Source organism: Macrotis lagotis, chromosome X (genome assembly GCF_037893015.1).
Source record: "Macrotis lagotis isolate mMagLag1 chromosome X, bilby.v1.9.chrom.fasta, whole genome shotgun sequence".
In the NCBI taxonomy this organism is placed as follows: Eukaryota; Metazoa; Chordata; class Mammalia; order Peramelemorphia; family Peramelidae; genus Macrotis; species Macrotis lagotis.
Genome location: NC_133666.1, coordinates 449,649,624 through 449,664,017, shown reverse-complemented (window position 1 = coordinate 449,664,017; position 14,394 = coordinate 449,649,624). Strand labels below are relative to the sequence as shown.

The following is a 14,394-nucleotide window of genomic DNA, read 5'->3' as shown; positions in this document are numbered from 1 at the left end:
AGTAGCCTTTTTACATAAATCAAATAAAACCACCAGAGATTCTATGTGAACTACTGCCAAACCATGTATTCCCATCTGTAAGCATTTGTTTTTTTGACTTCAAGGTCTTTTACAAATAGGTCTATTAAATTTAATCATCTTTATTTCAATATTCTAGGTACTGCAATAATTTTTAATTTAAAGTTCTATTTTATTGGTTATTAGCTTTGAGATAATATCTTTTATGTTTTTATACAACTGATGAATGAAAACACTGAAGAGGAAAGGGTCAAGGGTAAATACTCTTTCTCATAGCCTTGACCATTCCCTCCAGACTCATAGTAATAGATAATGAAGGATTAAGTGACTTGCCTGAAGTCATATAGTATATGAAATGAAGTCTTCCTGAGCCGGCTGGCTAGCTGTTACATTACCCACCTTTCTTCCTTATCATCCAAAGTGAAATAAGGACTGGATGTTCAAAGGAATTAATAATAGCTAACATTTATATAGTGTTTATTATCTGCCAGCCACTAGAGATATGCAGTTAAGTGGTTCTACACTTCACCAGAAAGTCTACTTGCACACATAGATTTGTGACAGGTTATTGTAAAAATGCATACTTTAGTGTAAACTTGGTACCCCTGGGTCAGAAGCATCAAGCTAAACCAGAATAAATGCAAATGGGAAATGTTTAACAGAATAAAAACACAATACAATGCTAGTTTGTAGTTTTTCAAGGAAATGTATGGCCTGCAAAGATCTGGCTTTTTAGAGTAATTTGATGGGTCAAAAACATACCTTATACAAGAAAATTCAAGTATAAACTATTGTTTGAAAAATACAAGAGAAACAATTCAAAAATAAATTTGGTAAATACAACTTCTTCACAAGGTTTGCCTTTTAGTCAAGTAATTAAGATTGTTACAGGAATTTATTCTTTTATGTGTGTGTGTGTGGTGTGTGTGTGTGTGTGGTGTGTGTGTGTGTGTCAATTTTAATAATATATCCAAAAATAAAAGATTCTGATATTTGGGGTAGACATGGGATAATGTGTCTTTAAGAACTGTATGGAAGATATTACCATTCTGGAAAAAGAGCTACTCACATTTTTGTGTGAGAAACACCCCCCTAAACACACACACATATTTATAAATTATTACAATGAAATACACTAACAAACATTATTTATAAGAATAATTAAAATCTTACCTCAAATTTAAACCATTCTGAGTTCCACTGAGGGTTAAGGGACTTATGATACACATCTGTCTTAAATGTTGTATTACCAAATTTCACCTAAAAGTTAAGAGATTTTTTTATTATAATCACATAGAATTAAATGTATATTTTGAAACAAAAAAATTAACATGCAAGCAATCTATAAAGTAGTTTATCTCATGAAGCACACAGTTTGTACAGTAATATCCAAGTTGAAAAAGAGTCAAATTAGAAGAATAAATATAAAGTTATGTTATACAATCAGAAAAACAATCAAACAAGCTGCTGGTGCTGAAATATGGAAAATGGATAAAGGAACATATATGAAGTAAAAAAATCTGCTAGGGTAGTTTAAGCAACATAAATCATTTGTCAATGAACAAAAATAAAAAGTGCCTGGAAACCATGTGAGCCTCTGAAGATAAGATCTTCTTGCTAAGCAGAGAATTATGGTAGCCAGGTAGCCAAAGGCAATACTCATAACTCATTTGTAAAAGTCTTACAAAAGAAAATGGTGGAAGATTATGAGCAGTATCACTACATAAATCAACAAGAAGCAGTAGGGAATGAAAAGGTTTACAGAAAATTCAGCAAAAAAAAAAAACTGATTAAAACCAAGAGTCCTCCCAAAATGGAAAAGATCTATAAAAAGCTTTTATAAGTGACAATAAGCTCACTACATATAGACTACTGTAACAAAAAGGGTTATGGGCAGATTTTTAATTTGGTCAGTTTGGTCTTCCTGTCCCCACAATGGCATTCTCACTGTGTCTTAAGTTTTTAAATGAGAATTTAATGATTAATATACTTATAACCCAAGATTAATAATACACTTATAACCCAAAGATATACAATTACATAAATGCATATATGAAGGAAAAATCAACATAAAGGAAAGGAAAGGTATGAGATAAAGAAGAGAAAAGCTACCCATTCAAGGAGAATCCAATGCCTGGAAATCTGGCCAGCTGGGGAAATTGAATCACAACTCAGCACCAAGGTCTCGATTGGGAAAGTTCCTTCAGTACAGCATCCTCTCTGAAAGGAATGACTTCCAAAGCCATTTTTCCCCAAGTAAGATTTTTATAGTGCTCACACAAAAATGGCACAGATCCAAGAGTTTATAAGACTGAATTCAGTGATACAGGAAGTTTCAGTCAAAACACCCTCAGGTCCTGAGTACAATCACTTTCTCCAGATGTCTTGAGGTAAATACCCAGGGATGGGCCAAGTCCCCAGGTGTGCACCCCAAAATATGCTTACTAGGAATGTTCCCCAGCACTTCCTGCCCCAGAACATGCTTTGGTCAACATGCTTCAGTTCAGTGTGCTCAGAAAGTTCCTTCTCCTTGGACCAAGGCAGTTGACAGAGAAGATCTCAATTTAACCCCATTATCCTTCAACTCAACATCATAATCTCAGATGTGTTGCTTGAAGAAGCAGAAATAACACTATGTAAGTTTTAAAAGGGGAGGGATGAACTGCAGGAGTAGACTAAGTAAACAGAGGCATTGTATACAGACAATAATGCAATTCCGAGGGCATTAAGGAATTGGTTCCTCAAGTTATCTGAAAGAAGGAAAGAAAAAGGCTTGGAAAAATCTCCAGTAGTTACCATAATAATATGACCAAGAGAATATTAAATTTACATGTGTAATTCTCTAAACCTGTAAAATTTTTATGAGAATAATCTACATAAAATCAAGATATATACATTATGTATATACATATACATATATATATATAAAATAAAATATGAGAAGGAAAAAAGTAGATTTTTACAAACCACAATCTAAAATAGAACATATTTTTACAATCAAAATATTGGCCAAAAGGGTTAGAGAATGCCAGTTTTATTGACTATAAACAAAGTATCATATCTCTCATGGAGAAATCAATATTACCCTGACAAATATAAAAGGATTTTTGATGATATTCTATAATTTATTTTAAAAAGCAAAGGGTAAAACAGACAAATGCACAACACAAGATGACTTGGATACCTTAAGCAGAGTCCAAATAAGAAAGAATTTCCCTATAGATGGCAACAGTCACCAGATGCTCCTATATGTAGATAACTACAAATACAAATAACTACAGAAACTATAAACTACTAGGATTTCAAGTCCTAGAAAATTGCCAAGAGTGACACATAACCAATTTAGCCCAACTACCCAAAACAGAAAATGCTATGCAGTTTCACTCATTGATTTTCAACAAGCATTATGTATATGCAATGTGCCAGGAACTGTTCTAGAAATCTTAAAGAACAAAAAGAAAGGGGAAAAAAGGTCTTTGCTGTTAAGAAGTGTATAGTCTATTGAAAAATGACTACTGTTCAAACTATGCTATCATATATTGTGGACAGATACTAAGGAGGAGAGCAGACTGGAGTGCCTTTGGGAAATTGTTCAATGTTTTGAATGACTCCAGTCTTCTTGAAGCACAGATCACTTCTGAGGAAGGACTTGGAATTATGCCCAAGAGCTACAAAACTGTGCATACCCTTTGCCCCAGCAAAATCATCATTAGGTCTGTATCCTCAATACAGCAAAGAAAAAAAAGAAGAACCTAAATGAACAAAAATATTCATAGCAGCTCTTTGTGTTGGCAAAAAAAAAAAAAAAAAAACAATTGAGGGGAATGAATGCCCATCAATTGGGAAATGGATGAATAAGTATGACTTTGATGGTGTATTATTGTGCCATAAAAAAAAATGACAAAGAGAGATGGTTTCAGAAAAACTTGGAAAGATCTGTATGAACTGACACAAAATGAAGTGGGCAGAACCAGAAGATTTTTGTACACAACATTGTAATGATGATCAATTGTGCAAGACTTAGCTACTCTGCTAAAAATAATACCAAAGGAGACATTTGGGTAAATGGTATCTACCTCAAGAGAGAGAGTTAACTCTGAATACAAATTAATGTATAATATTTTCCATTTTATTTTTCATTTTGTTTTTTGAAAACTGGCTAATATGTAAATTTTTTGCACGATTTCACATCATTGACATCAAGTGAAATGAGTTATTGCTTGCCTTCACAGTGAATGGAGGGGCTGGAAGGAGAGACTATGAAACTCAAATTTTTTAAAAGAATGTTAAAAACAACCAATTTTTTAAAAAAAGAAAAAACATAATCTTTCTAACAGCAATATAAATTCATGTTGGCTCTAAGTCATGGAATACATTGTGTGAAGAATTAAAATTGAGGCTAATGCCCTGAATCCAATCTAACCTTTCTTCTGGATTTGCCATATTTTCCAGAAGCATGACACCCAAAGCATGCAGGAGGCACTGAATGTGCCAAGGATGAACCTCCCACTGAGCTGACATAATTTATTGTTGCACCCCAGGTTGGACTTCCCGTATGTACCTGGAAGGCAAGACAGGTGTCAGCAAAGTCTAGAGTTCCAGGCTAGAGTAATGCTTGAGCAGCTGGGGTCCTTTGCAGATAAACAGAACCTCCTATCTTCAAAGTCTAGTAGTTCCCAAGGAAAAAGAAGGTGGCTTTTGTCATCACCCTGCTCCTCCCTGTAGGAAGTGTTTTGTTTTGTTTTTTGCACCTTTGCTACACCAGTACCCCTTCTATGTCCTGCCCCTTCCTGGTAGCCTCTCCTCCCTTTGTCCGGCTATTTTTAAAAATATAAACTTCTGTTAAGGGCTGTAAATTCCCTAATAAACCTAGTTTTCAGAGTTTTTGTGAAGGTGGGATTTTCTATTTGCAAGAGTCACTGGAGGACAAAAAAGAGACACATAGAAGGTATGAATAGTCCTTAATGCACCTCCAACAAAGTGCAATTAAAGGTATCATCAGAGAGGTTACTGAAAAAGGGGAGCCACTCATGTGGAGAGACCTATATACTTCATTGGAATATATGTATAGATGAGGAATATCTTTTAAGGGCCAGCTATGTATGGTGGGCTAGTTTTCCCTAAAACGTTTTTTCTGGGAAAGGTCGTAGTGTTCGTCAAGTTTGTTCTGTCTCTCTGTCTGTCTCTGTGTGTCTCTCTCTCTCTCTCTCTCTCTCTCTCTCTCTCTCTCTCTCTCTCTCTCTCTCTCTCTCTCCAATGCTTCTGTCCACAAACAAATAGTATTACCAATACAAGGAAGCTGAATCACAAAAGGGTCCTCATTAAACATTCTTAAAAATTTCTCCCCTGCTATGGCAAAGTAAAACTCTCTATCAGATTGGACTACAATTACTTCCTAAAGTGAAACCTAAACTATCTTGGGTTGACCTAAATCTGGTCCAATCCATAATACTATGCAATGTTATAGAATATATAGAATCAGTATTTGGGGTAGATTTTACAGGAGCACAAAATAAAAGGGCATTGATGAGTTGTGAAATACATTTCTAACAGGGAAATCCCAGATACTCCAAAACCTTACTATATCAAAACTAACCTCCTCACTAGATTTTTCCAACCCCTCCCCCACATAAGATCACTCCACCCTTACTTACCCAAACATTTCTTTCTATCACTCCACAAATACCTACATGCCTTTCACTGATCTCTCTGAATACTCTCCAACACTATCAATTTTCTTCCTCTAACATGGAACCCAGAACTGAACACACAATATTCTTGATCTGACCAGGGTAGAATTATCACTCCCTTACTCCTGGAAGCTATGCCTTTCACTCCTAGCTAAATTTGAATTGTCTTCCTGTACAACTGTTCTAGTTACTCAAATTCCCAACCTTGGCATTTTCCTTGACTGCTCATTCTTCCTCACCTCACACAGTAGACAAATCTTGTCTTTTCTCATGTCAAGGTATCTCTGTTATCATTCTTTTTCTCTCTACTCATACAAGTACCAACCTAGTTCAGATCCTATCACCTCTTGGCTAAATTGCTACCACAACCTACTATTTGGGTTCCCTGGCTCAAGTTTCTTCCCTCTCTAATCCATCCCTCAGCTCAGCTACCAAAATTATTTTGAATGTTCAAGTGCAGATTTAACCACATCACACCCTACTCTAATTCCCAAAGGTTCCAATGCCTCTAGGATTATAAAAGCTCCTCTGTTTACTTTTAAAGTGCTTCACAACCTAGCCCAAACCTTTACAATCTTATTATTCACCTGTCGTCTTCCCACATTCTACAGTTTTGTCAAACTAGTTTTCTTGCTGTTCCTTACAAACAATATTCTATCTTCTATCTCCACATCTTCACTCTAGCTATCACCTCTCCCTTACAGAATCGTTGTTTCCTTCAATTCTGCCCAAGAAACAACTACATGAAGTCATTCCTGGTTGAATCCTGTTCCCCCTCTAAAAAATTCTTAGTATTTATTTTCTATATATACTTATTTGTATTCTGCCTCTGTAAATTCTTTAATGGAACTACTTTATTCTTGTCTTTGGGTCTCCAAAATAGTGCCTACCTCATTTATGCACTTAAATGTTTGCTGATTCATATATCTGCCATATCAGAGTCAATTAATACACATCTTTTTCTAATGAATGGCTTTCCAATCACATCCCTCCCAATTTTGTACTTGTGGAGTTAATGTTTTGAACCTTATTACATTTCACCTTAGTCAATTCAGCCCAATATTCTAGTTGTCAAAATCTTTTGAATCCTGATTTTGTTATGTTGTAGGATGGCTCTCCCTCTAAGTTTTGTGACATCTAAAAAAATTAGACAAGGATGCAAACTTCTGCATTGTAGATAAAAACCATTTGAACAGCTTATGATCAAGCAAAGATTTCTGGAACATTCTATGGATGGATCCTAGCTGGCATCTAACCAATAAGGACTCTGATCATCTGACCAATTCCAAATTAAAGTATGTATATTGCTATCTAGTTTCCATCCCTTCATTTATATCCTACAAGAAGAGCATAAAACTTTATTAAATGTTAGGTAAATATTATTTAAAGTATATTCCCCTGAGCTACTAATTTCATATTAGTCTGATGTCTTATACTATTGTTCACTGATGTTTCATTTGAATTAATTTTGGTTCCCCACCTACCAAGAGCTATTTTATAGTTCTGTATCCTCCAAAACAACTACTCAGTTCATGGCATATATCTGGAATTCAGTAATATTCGATTGATATATATCCAAAAAACACATATTCAACTTAAGAACTATCTATCATAATGAACAAAAAAAAAATCAGTTTTACATCAGACTGTAAAACACATAAATATAGATATACTGAATAAAAAATTATTAACTATTTTAAGATATTTTAAATCATGACCTTGATTTAGTAATCATCTTTTTCTTTTGACACTGGATCCTTCCTTTTTAGCTACAATGCTAGGTTTCCTTAATCCTAAAAAAAAAAAAAATTAAAAAAAACCTTCCCCTGAACCTTTTGTTCATCTTCCATAGTCACCTCACCCTCACTACTCAGGTCATCAAAGTCAAGACCATAATGTCCCCTAGCCTTTTTTTTCAATTTTTATCCTCTTCTTGACCTAAACAAATTATAACATTATTATACACCTTCTTCCTCTAAAACCTTATCCTTTGCCTGTAGTACTATTCTAACCCTGGTTCTCCTCTTAAATGTTCCTTCTCTATCTTCTTTGCTGTTTCCTGCAATTTTAAAGTAGGAAATTCTCTATCCTTTCTTTCTCTACAATCAACAATTCCATTGTTTCCTATTTCATGAGCTTGTAGTTTAGTCAAAGGTTCAAAGAATCCAAGGCAAAAGGGAATCCTTTAGAAAATCAAATTCAAATGCTTCAATTTACAGGTGAAGGAAACTAGGGATCACTAAGTTTAAGTGACTTGACTAAAGATCAGACAGATAATAAGTGAAAGGGCTAAGATTTGAAGTCAAACTCCTCTGACTCCAAATGCAACACTTTCTGCTGCAATACAATGTCTCTTAATTTAACTCAACTAATTTTTATAGGTGGTGCCACCATTCATTCACTTACTCATATATGAAACTTTGATCTCTCTTGACTCCTCTTTTTTCCTCATTTCTCATAGCTAATCACTTATCAAGATGTCAATTCCAATTTTTCTTTATTTCTGCTATCACTGTGCTGTCAAGAAGACCTTTAGATGTGATTTTTCTCTCATCACATTCAATTTGAATTAATGTATACCATGGAAACAATGTAAAGACTGGCAAATTGCCTTCTGTGGTGGGGGGGGGGGGAGTAAGATTGGGGGAAAATTGTAAAACTCAAAATAAATAAAATGTTTAAAAAAAATTAAAAAGGCCCGGCTAGGTGGATAGAGCAATGGCCCTGGAGTCAGGAGTACCAGAGTTCAAATCAGGCCTCAGACACTTAATAATTACCTAGCTGTGTGGCCTTGGGCAAGCCACTTAACCCCATTGCCTTGCAATAAATAAATAAATAGAATAGAATAAATAGAATAAAGAAGGTCTTTAGAACCATTACCTGCTATATTACCAGACTAGTCCAAACATATTTCTCTACTTAGAAAATTCTTGGTGGCTCCCTATTCCCTGAATAAGTTTAACTTTTGGGGGCTTATATTCAAGATACCCTGGAACATCCTCTCATAATACTTCCTTTGTCCCCAAAACTAACCTTGAATCTGTCCATTTCTATGCCTCTTTGCCTGGATGGATCTCTATTTTGCTTTGCCTAAAAATTCCTATCTCTTCTCTCTCATCACACTCAATCTGGATCAGTGTACAACATGGAAACAAAGTAAAGACTGTGGGGGGGAAAGGAAGTAAGATGGGGGAAATTGTAAAACTCAAATAAAATCTTTAATAAAAAATAATTCCTATCTTATCTGTTAACAGCTAATTCAAATGACCCCTTTTCTGTGAAACTTTGTCTCATTCCACCACTCAGAAATTATTTACCCAAAAGACATTACAAAGAATATTTCTGCTCCTCTAACCTACTGTATTATAACTTTTTTATGTCATCTATCCCCTACTGGATTGTAAATTTCATGAAAAGAGGAGTCTTAATCTAGAATCTTGTTTAAATTTTTCTTTCCCTTTCTATCCCTCCCTACCTTAGTGCTTTGAACAAAGTAGCTTCTTCTGGGTCTGTCCAATTAAAACCAATACTACTGAGATGAGTTGTAAAAGACAGCTGCTTATGAATTCTAAATTCATAATTATGAATTTAAATCTAAATTACGAATTTCTAATTCTAAATCACATATGGAGATCCAAAAATAAAGACCAAAAACACAGTTACAACAGACCTAAAGTGTCTATATATCCAAAATCCAAATTATCTGTCTTGAATCTAGAGACTCAAATCATGAACACCCTTTTTAACAACCTATGCATGTACCTGATATGGAATTCATCCTATTTACCCCAAAACTCCTCCTCCACCAAACCCCCCTGATTTCTGTTAAAAAGCACCACAATTCCTCCAGTCACCCCAGGTTAGCCAAATTAACAGCCATCCTTGATTCTTCTCCCCCCGCCCCCATCATAGGCACGACCAGGTCTCGGCACCTTAATCTTCACAGTACGAGTCATCTCTCTTTCCCTTCTCCGCAGCCTCTGGCGCACCAATGGCCAAAGGATGCCTGAGGTGTTCCCTTCCCACTGGCTTCGATCAGACTCAGAATTAATCCCTTCGGGGCTCCAGGCCTACGTTAATTTGGATAGCTTTTAGTGTGATTATTGGGTGAAGTGACTTCACTGGTTCCCGACCTGAAGGGAGTAACCCCCCCCACCCCGCACCCAAAGGCTCTGCCACAAACAATCCCTAATTCCGCGTTAATTGCCCGCGAGTGCCCGTTTTGGGAAGATGAGGCTTGAAGCCCTGCGGTTCTCCCCTGTCAGGGGCTCGCCCACCGGCAGCCCGCGGGGCTGTGCGGAACCGGCGGGACGGCCTTGCGGCGGGGTCACACGCAGCGCGCCGGCCGCGGCCCAGGCGGCCCCGGGCGAGCCCGCTGCGGCCGCCCCCGACGCGGTCATCCCGAGACGGGGCGCCGGAGGGCAGGACGGGGCACCAACCTCCACGAAGGCGTCCGTCAGATCGCTGGCTCGGTCCATCACGGGCAGGTGGCGCCCGGCCACAATCTTCACCTTGAGCTTGCCGGGCATCTCGGCCGCCCCGGCCGCCCTCCCGGACCCCGCAGAGACGAACGAGCGCCGCCGCGCCGAGCCGGAGCTCCGGGGCCGGGAGCGCGCGGGGGCGGGGCCACACCGGGAGTAGCCTGCGCGTGCGCGCGCGCGCTCCAGCGCGCAACCGCCGTTCCTGGGAGGCCGGGAGGGCGCGGGCGCCACGCCCCCGCCAGTGTATGGAACCGCGCGACAGGAAACCGAAATGTCTTCTAGACCTTTCTGTCTACAAATGACCAGCGCCTCGGGCGGGGTAGGGGAATTCGGAGAGGAGAGGATCGATAAGTCGGCAATCGTCCCAAGCCTGGAAGAGAATCCACTCCGGAGAAGAGGGGCGGGGCCTAGGCTCCGATTGGTCAACCGGCAGGGGACGAGGACGAGTGCGGAATCATCGAGCGCCCGAGGCTGCGGCTGCGGACGCCCCAGAAAGGAGCTGAGCGAGGGCCGGGGGTCTCCCGTTAGTCTGCAGCGGATCAGAGCGAACCCCGTCAACCCCGCTGGCTGCTTAATTAACCCTCGGAATCCACGTCTCTCCATCAGTGATCGTCCTCCTATGCGCTTCTCACTGTACAGAGCCTTGGGGATACTGAGGCAGAAGAGAGCAGCCCCGGGGCGCAGTGGACAGAGCGCCGGCCCTGGAGTCAGGAGGACCTGAGTTCAAATGTGACCTCAGACACTTAATAATTACCTAGCTGTGTGGCCTTGGGCAAGCCACTTAACCCCATTTGCCTAAAAAAAAAAAACCAAACTATCTCAAGAGAGAGCATTCCCCTCTCGTGGCCCTAATGATGGAAATGTGCAAACCACTGCATACAAACAAGAGCCGCCACAGCAGAAAGAAAGCACCAGAATTAAGAGGGAGAGGAAAAGGCTTCTTGCAGAAAGGGAGAATTAGCAGTTTTGGAAGAAGCCGGGTGGTGAAGATGAGGAATTCTAGGCCAGTGAGGTGACAGAAGGCAAGCCTGCTACCTACTTGTACAAATATTTAATTCTCCCTACAAACCGGTCACAAGTATTCTTATGATCCCCATTTTACAACTGGGGGAACTGAGGAAGGCACCATTTAAGCGATTTGCCCAGAGTGACACAGTTGGTTAAGGGTCTGAGATTAGAATCAGGAAGACCTGAGTTCAAATGACACTAGCTGTAATCCAGAAATAGAAGAAGGTCTTACTGGAGGAATAAGGAGGAAGCCAGTGTCTCTGGATCTCAGGGGAATGAAAGAAGATTAAAGAAGTGGAGAGGAGTCAGATTATGAAAGGCGTGATAGAAGGAAATTTATTGAGCAGAGTAGGACATGGTCAGACATACTTTAGAAAGATCATTTTGACAACTGAATGGAGGATGGTCTAGAGCAGGGAAAGGTTAGGTGGCAGGGAGATCGACCAGCAAGCTCTTCCAGTAATCCAGGGGTGAGGTGGAAAGGGCGGTGGAGGCAGTGTCAGAAGAGAGAAAGGAGCGTATGTAAGAAACATTAAGAAGGTAAATTCTACAGGCTTGGCAACATTGGATGTGGGGTGTAAGAGACAGGAAGATGACAGAGTTGCTAAACCTAAGGGACTGAGAGAATTGTGGTAACCTCAATAAATTGTGTTTTACTGAAGCATTTTGGTGGATCAGTAATCCCAACTGTTTGATCAATCCCTAAATCTCTATAGATCCCAACCCCTCTACAACAGCCCATCTGCATGATACTGTTCTGTACTTTTCCATAATTTCTCCCTAAAAGATCTTCCAAATGCAGATCTAATGCATCTGTGAGTCCTACTTCAGCACAGTGGCTGTCCCTCTCTTTTCCCTCCTTCTAGCTCATATTTGGTCCACCAGCGTCATCATGCCTTTCAGTGATGATACTTTTTGCACCTAAGGTATCCCTGGTAATAATGCTTCAACTTTTACTCATCATACCCTTCTCCATTATCTTTTTTGTCACTTGCAATTTCTAGGCTTCAGAAAATTGTGACATTCTGTGATTCACAGATACATAGCATCTATGAGGAGTAAAATAGGAACCACAGCTATTTCACAACAGCCTGATGGATTAACAATGTAAAAATACCCCCAAACATCTGGTGACCTGAAAGTGGAAAGTAACAAGAAATAACAAACTATGAGTTCCCATCTCCTGTTGTAACTAATTCTTGTCCTTGGATCCCAGAGGACCTGCAATCTTCTCTAAATGGTTACCTCAACCCTGATGTTGCATCTAAAAGAACATCTTTCACATTTGTAAAAGCATTTGTTCTCTTCCCATTGAACAGAAAATGCCTTCTTATTCCAACAACCCTACCAACTATTTGGCAAAAGGCTCTTTTTCTCCCTTGAATGATTTTTCTTTTTTTAAACCTCCCCTCCAATGAAAGGGTTAGATATCTATCCTAACTTGCTGAAGAATGTTGTCAATTGTCTGCGAACTAAGTGAATCTAAAATGTAATTAAAAAAATAACCAGATCTATCTGCCAAAGTGTTAAAGATGCTATAAACACTTTCCTTAGCATGCTAATCATTAGAATCCCCACGATAGGTACACCATTCCCAAGAGGTCTCATTTCTTTCCATCTAGAGAATTCCCCCAACAAATCACAAGGGAACACTATAAAAAGATGGAGCTTTAGAAGGATGCTTTGGGATAAAAACTATAAGAATAAATGCTTTTCCAAAAGCAAAAGGTAAATTGTGTATAGAGAATGTGTCTCACAGTATAATATTCTGGATGTTTTCCTCCATTTGCTTTTTCACATAAGAATTATTAGGACCATCTCTTGAATGGTCATCCATCCCATTGAGAAGAGGGCTTTTCACATTCCAAAAACTACGACAGTTAGTATCAAACACCACAGGGTCGTTTATAAACAACATGAACTAGAATTATTAATATTTGTCATATCGGTTAACAAGTAAATTGTCATGTTGAATCAATTTCAAATAGAAAATAGGTACTTTGCTATAAATTGGTAAAATAGAAAAATATTTGAAATTGTACAAACAAAAAATTGACAGTGCTGTGTGGGATAAAAATATACTAAACAAAATCTTCAGGGACTGGTCTGAGCAAAAGAAAAGGGCAAACCCCAAATTTCTCACCAAAAATAGCAAGAATCAGATGGTTGCACCCAAAAGACAGTTAAGCAAGATTAGGTCCTAATGCAGGTTGACCTCCCTAACCACCTTCTCCTTTAATCCATTGGCTGAGTCTCCAGAGGTGCAATTTTATTCAAGGAAAATCTTCCCCCACAACAGACACAGAGAAAAGAATGAAATAGTTTCATAATTTTTTCCTACCAGATGGTGAGTTAACTTGAGACCTTCATCACTACCTTAATAATATCTATGTTTAGACTGTACTCCTAGTTTGCAAAAATTGTCTTATGAAGCAGGTGGCTCATGAACTTCTCTTTTGGAATACAAGTCCATTAATAAGTTTGTTTTTCTTAATATTTCTTAACCATGAGAGGACTACACTAGGAATAAAACCCTGTGAGGGTTTTACTGGAAACTCAATGTCAATGCAGGGTACCTGATAATTAAGTTTAGAGTTTGTGCCCATGCTTACTCCCTCATTTCATTAACTGATTATAATATAGTAAGAAAATTTCTTTAAATAATTTTAAATTAATCCAGACTTCAATATTTACCTAACTCATTCATTTATGAAATCAAATTTTATACCAAATTCTCACTGCTGTTCTTTGCTTCTGTTTTTTTCTTATCATGTTAAAACATATTTATCTTTCTCTATGTGTATGTGTGAATGAATTTTTTATCACATCTCAAGTTCCAAGTTGTTTCCCTCCCAATCCTACATTGGAGAAGTCCAACAATGTGTGTGTGTGTGTGTGTGTGTGTGTGTGTGTGTGTGTACAAGCATATTTCATTTTATTGTGCTTCACAGATAATTACATTTTTTTTACAAATTGAAGATTTATGGCAACCCTGCATCAAGCAAGCCTATCACAGCCATTTTTCCAACAGCATGTACTCACTTCATGTCTGTCACATTTTTATAATTCTCAAAATATTTCAAACATTTTCATTGTTATTCTGTTATAGTGATCTGTGTCTAATCTGTGATCTTTGATGTTACTATTATAATTGTTTTGGTTATTTGCCAACAAACCATGTCCATACAAAACAGCAA

At 38.3% G+C, this 14,394-nt stretch overlaps 1 protein-coding gene across 1 annotated transcript in view; it reads right to left on the bottom strand.

Annotated features, from left to right (window-relative positions):
- The window catches only part of LOC141501401 (C2 domain-containing protein 5-like), a 119,466-nt gene extending 109,137 nt beyond the window's left edge, over positions 1-10,329 (bottom strand). Inside the window, 2 exon segments of the mRNA XM_074205317.1 lie at positions 1,192-1,278; positions 10,148-10,329. Of these exon segments, the coding sequence (XP_074061418.1) occupies positions 1,192-1,278; positions 10,148-10,237 (177 nt within the window). The 5' untranslated portion in view covers positions 10,238-10,329.
- Between the last annotated feature and the right edge of the window lie 4,065 nt (positions 10,330-14,394).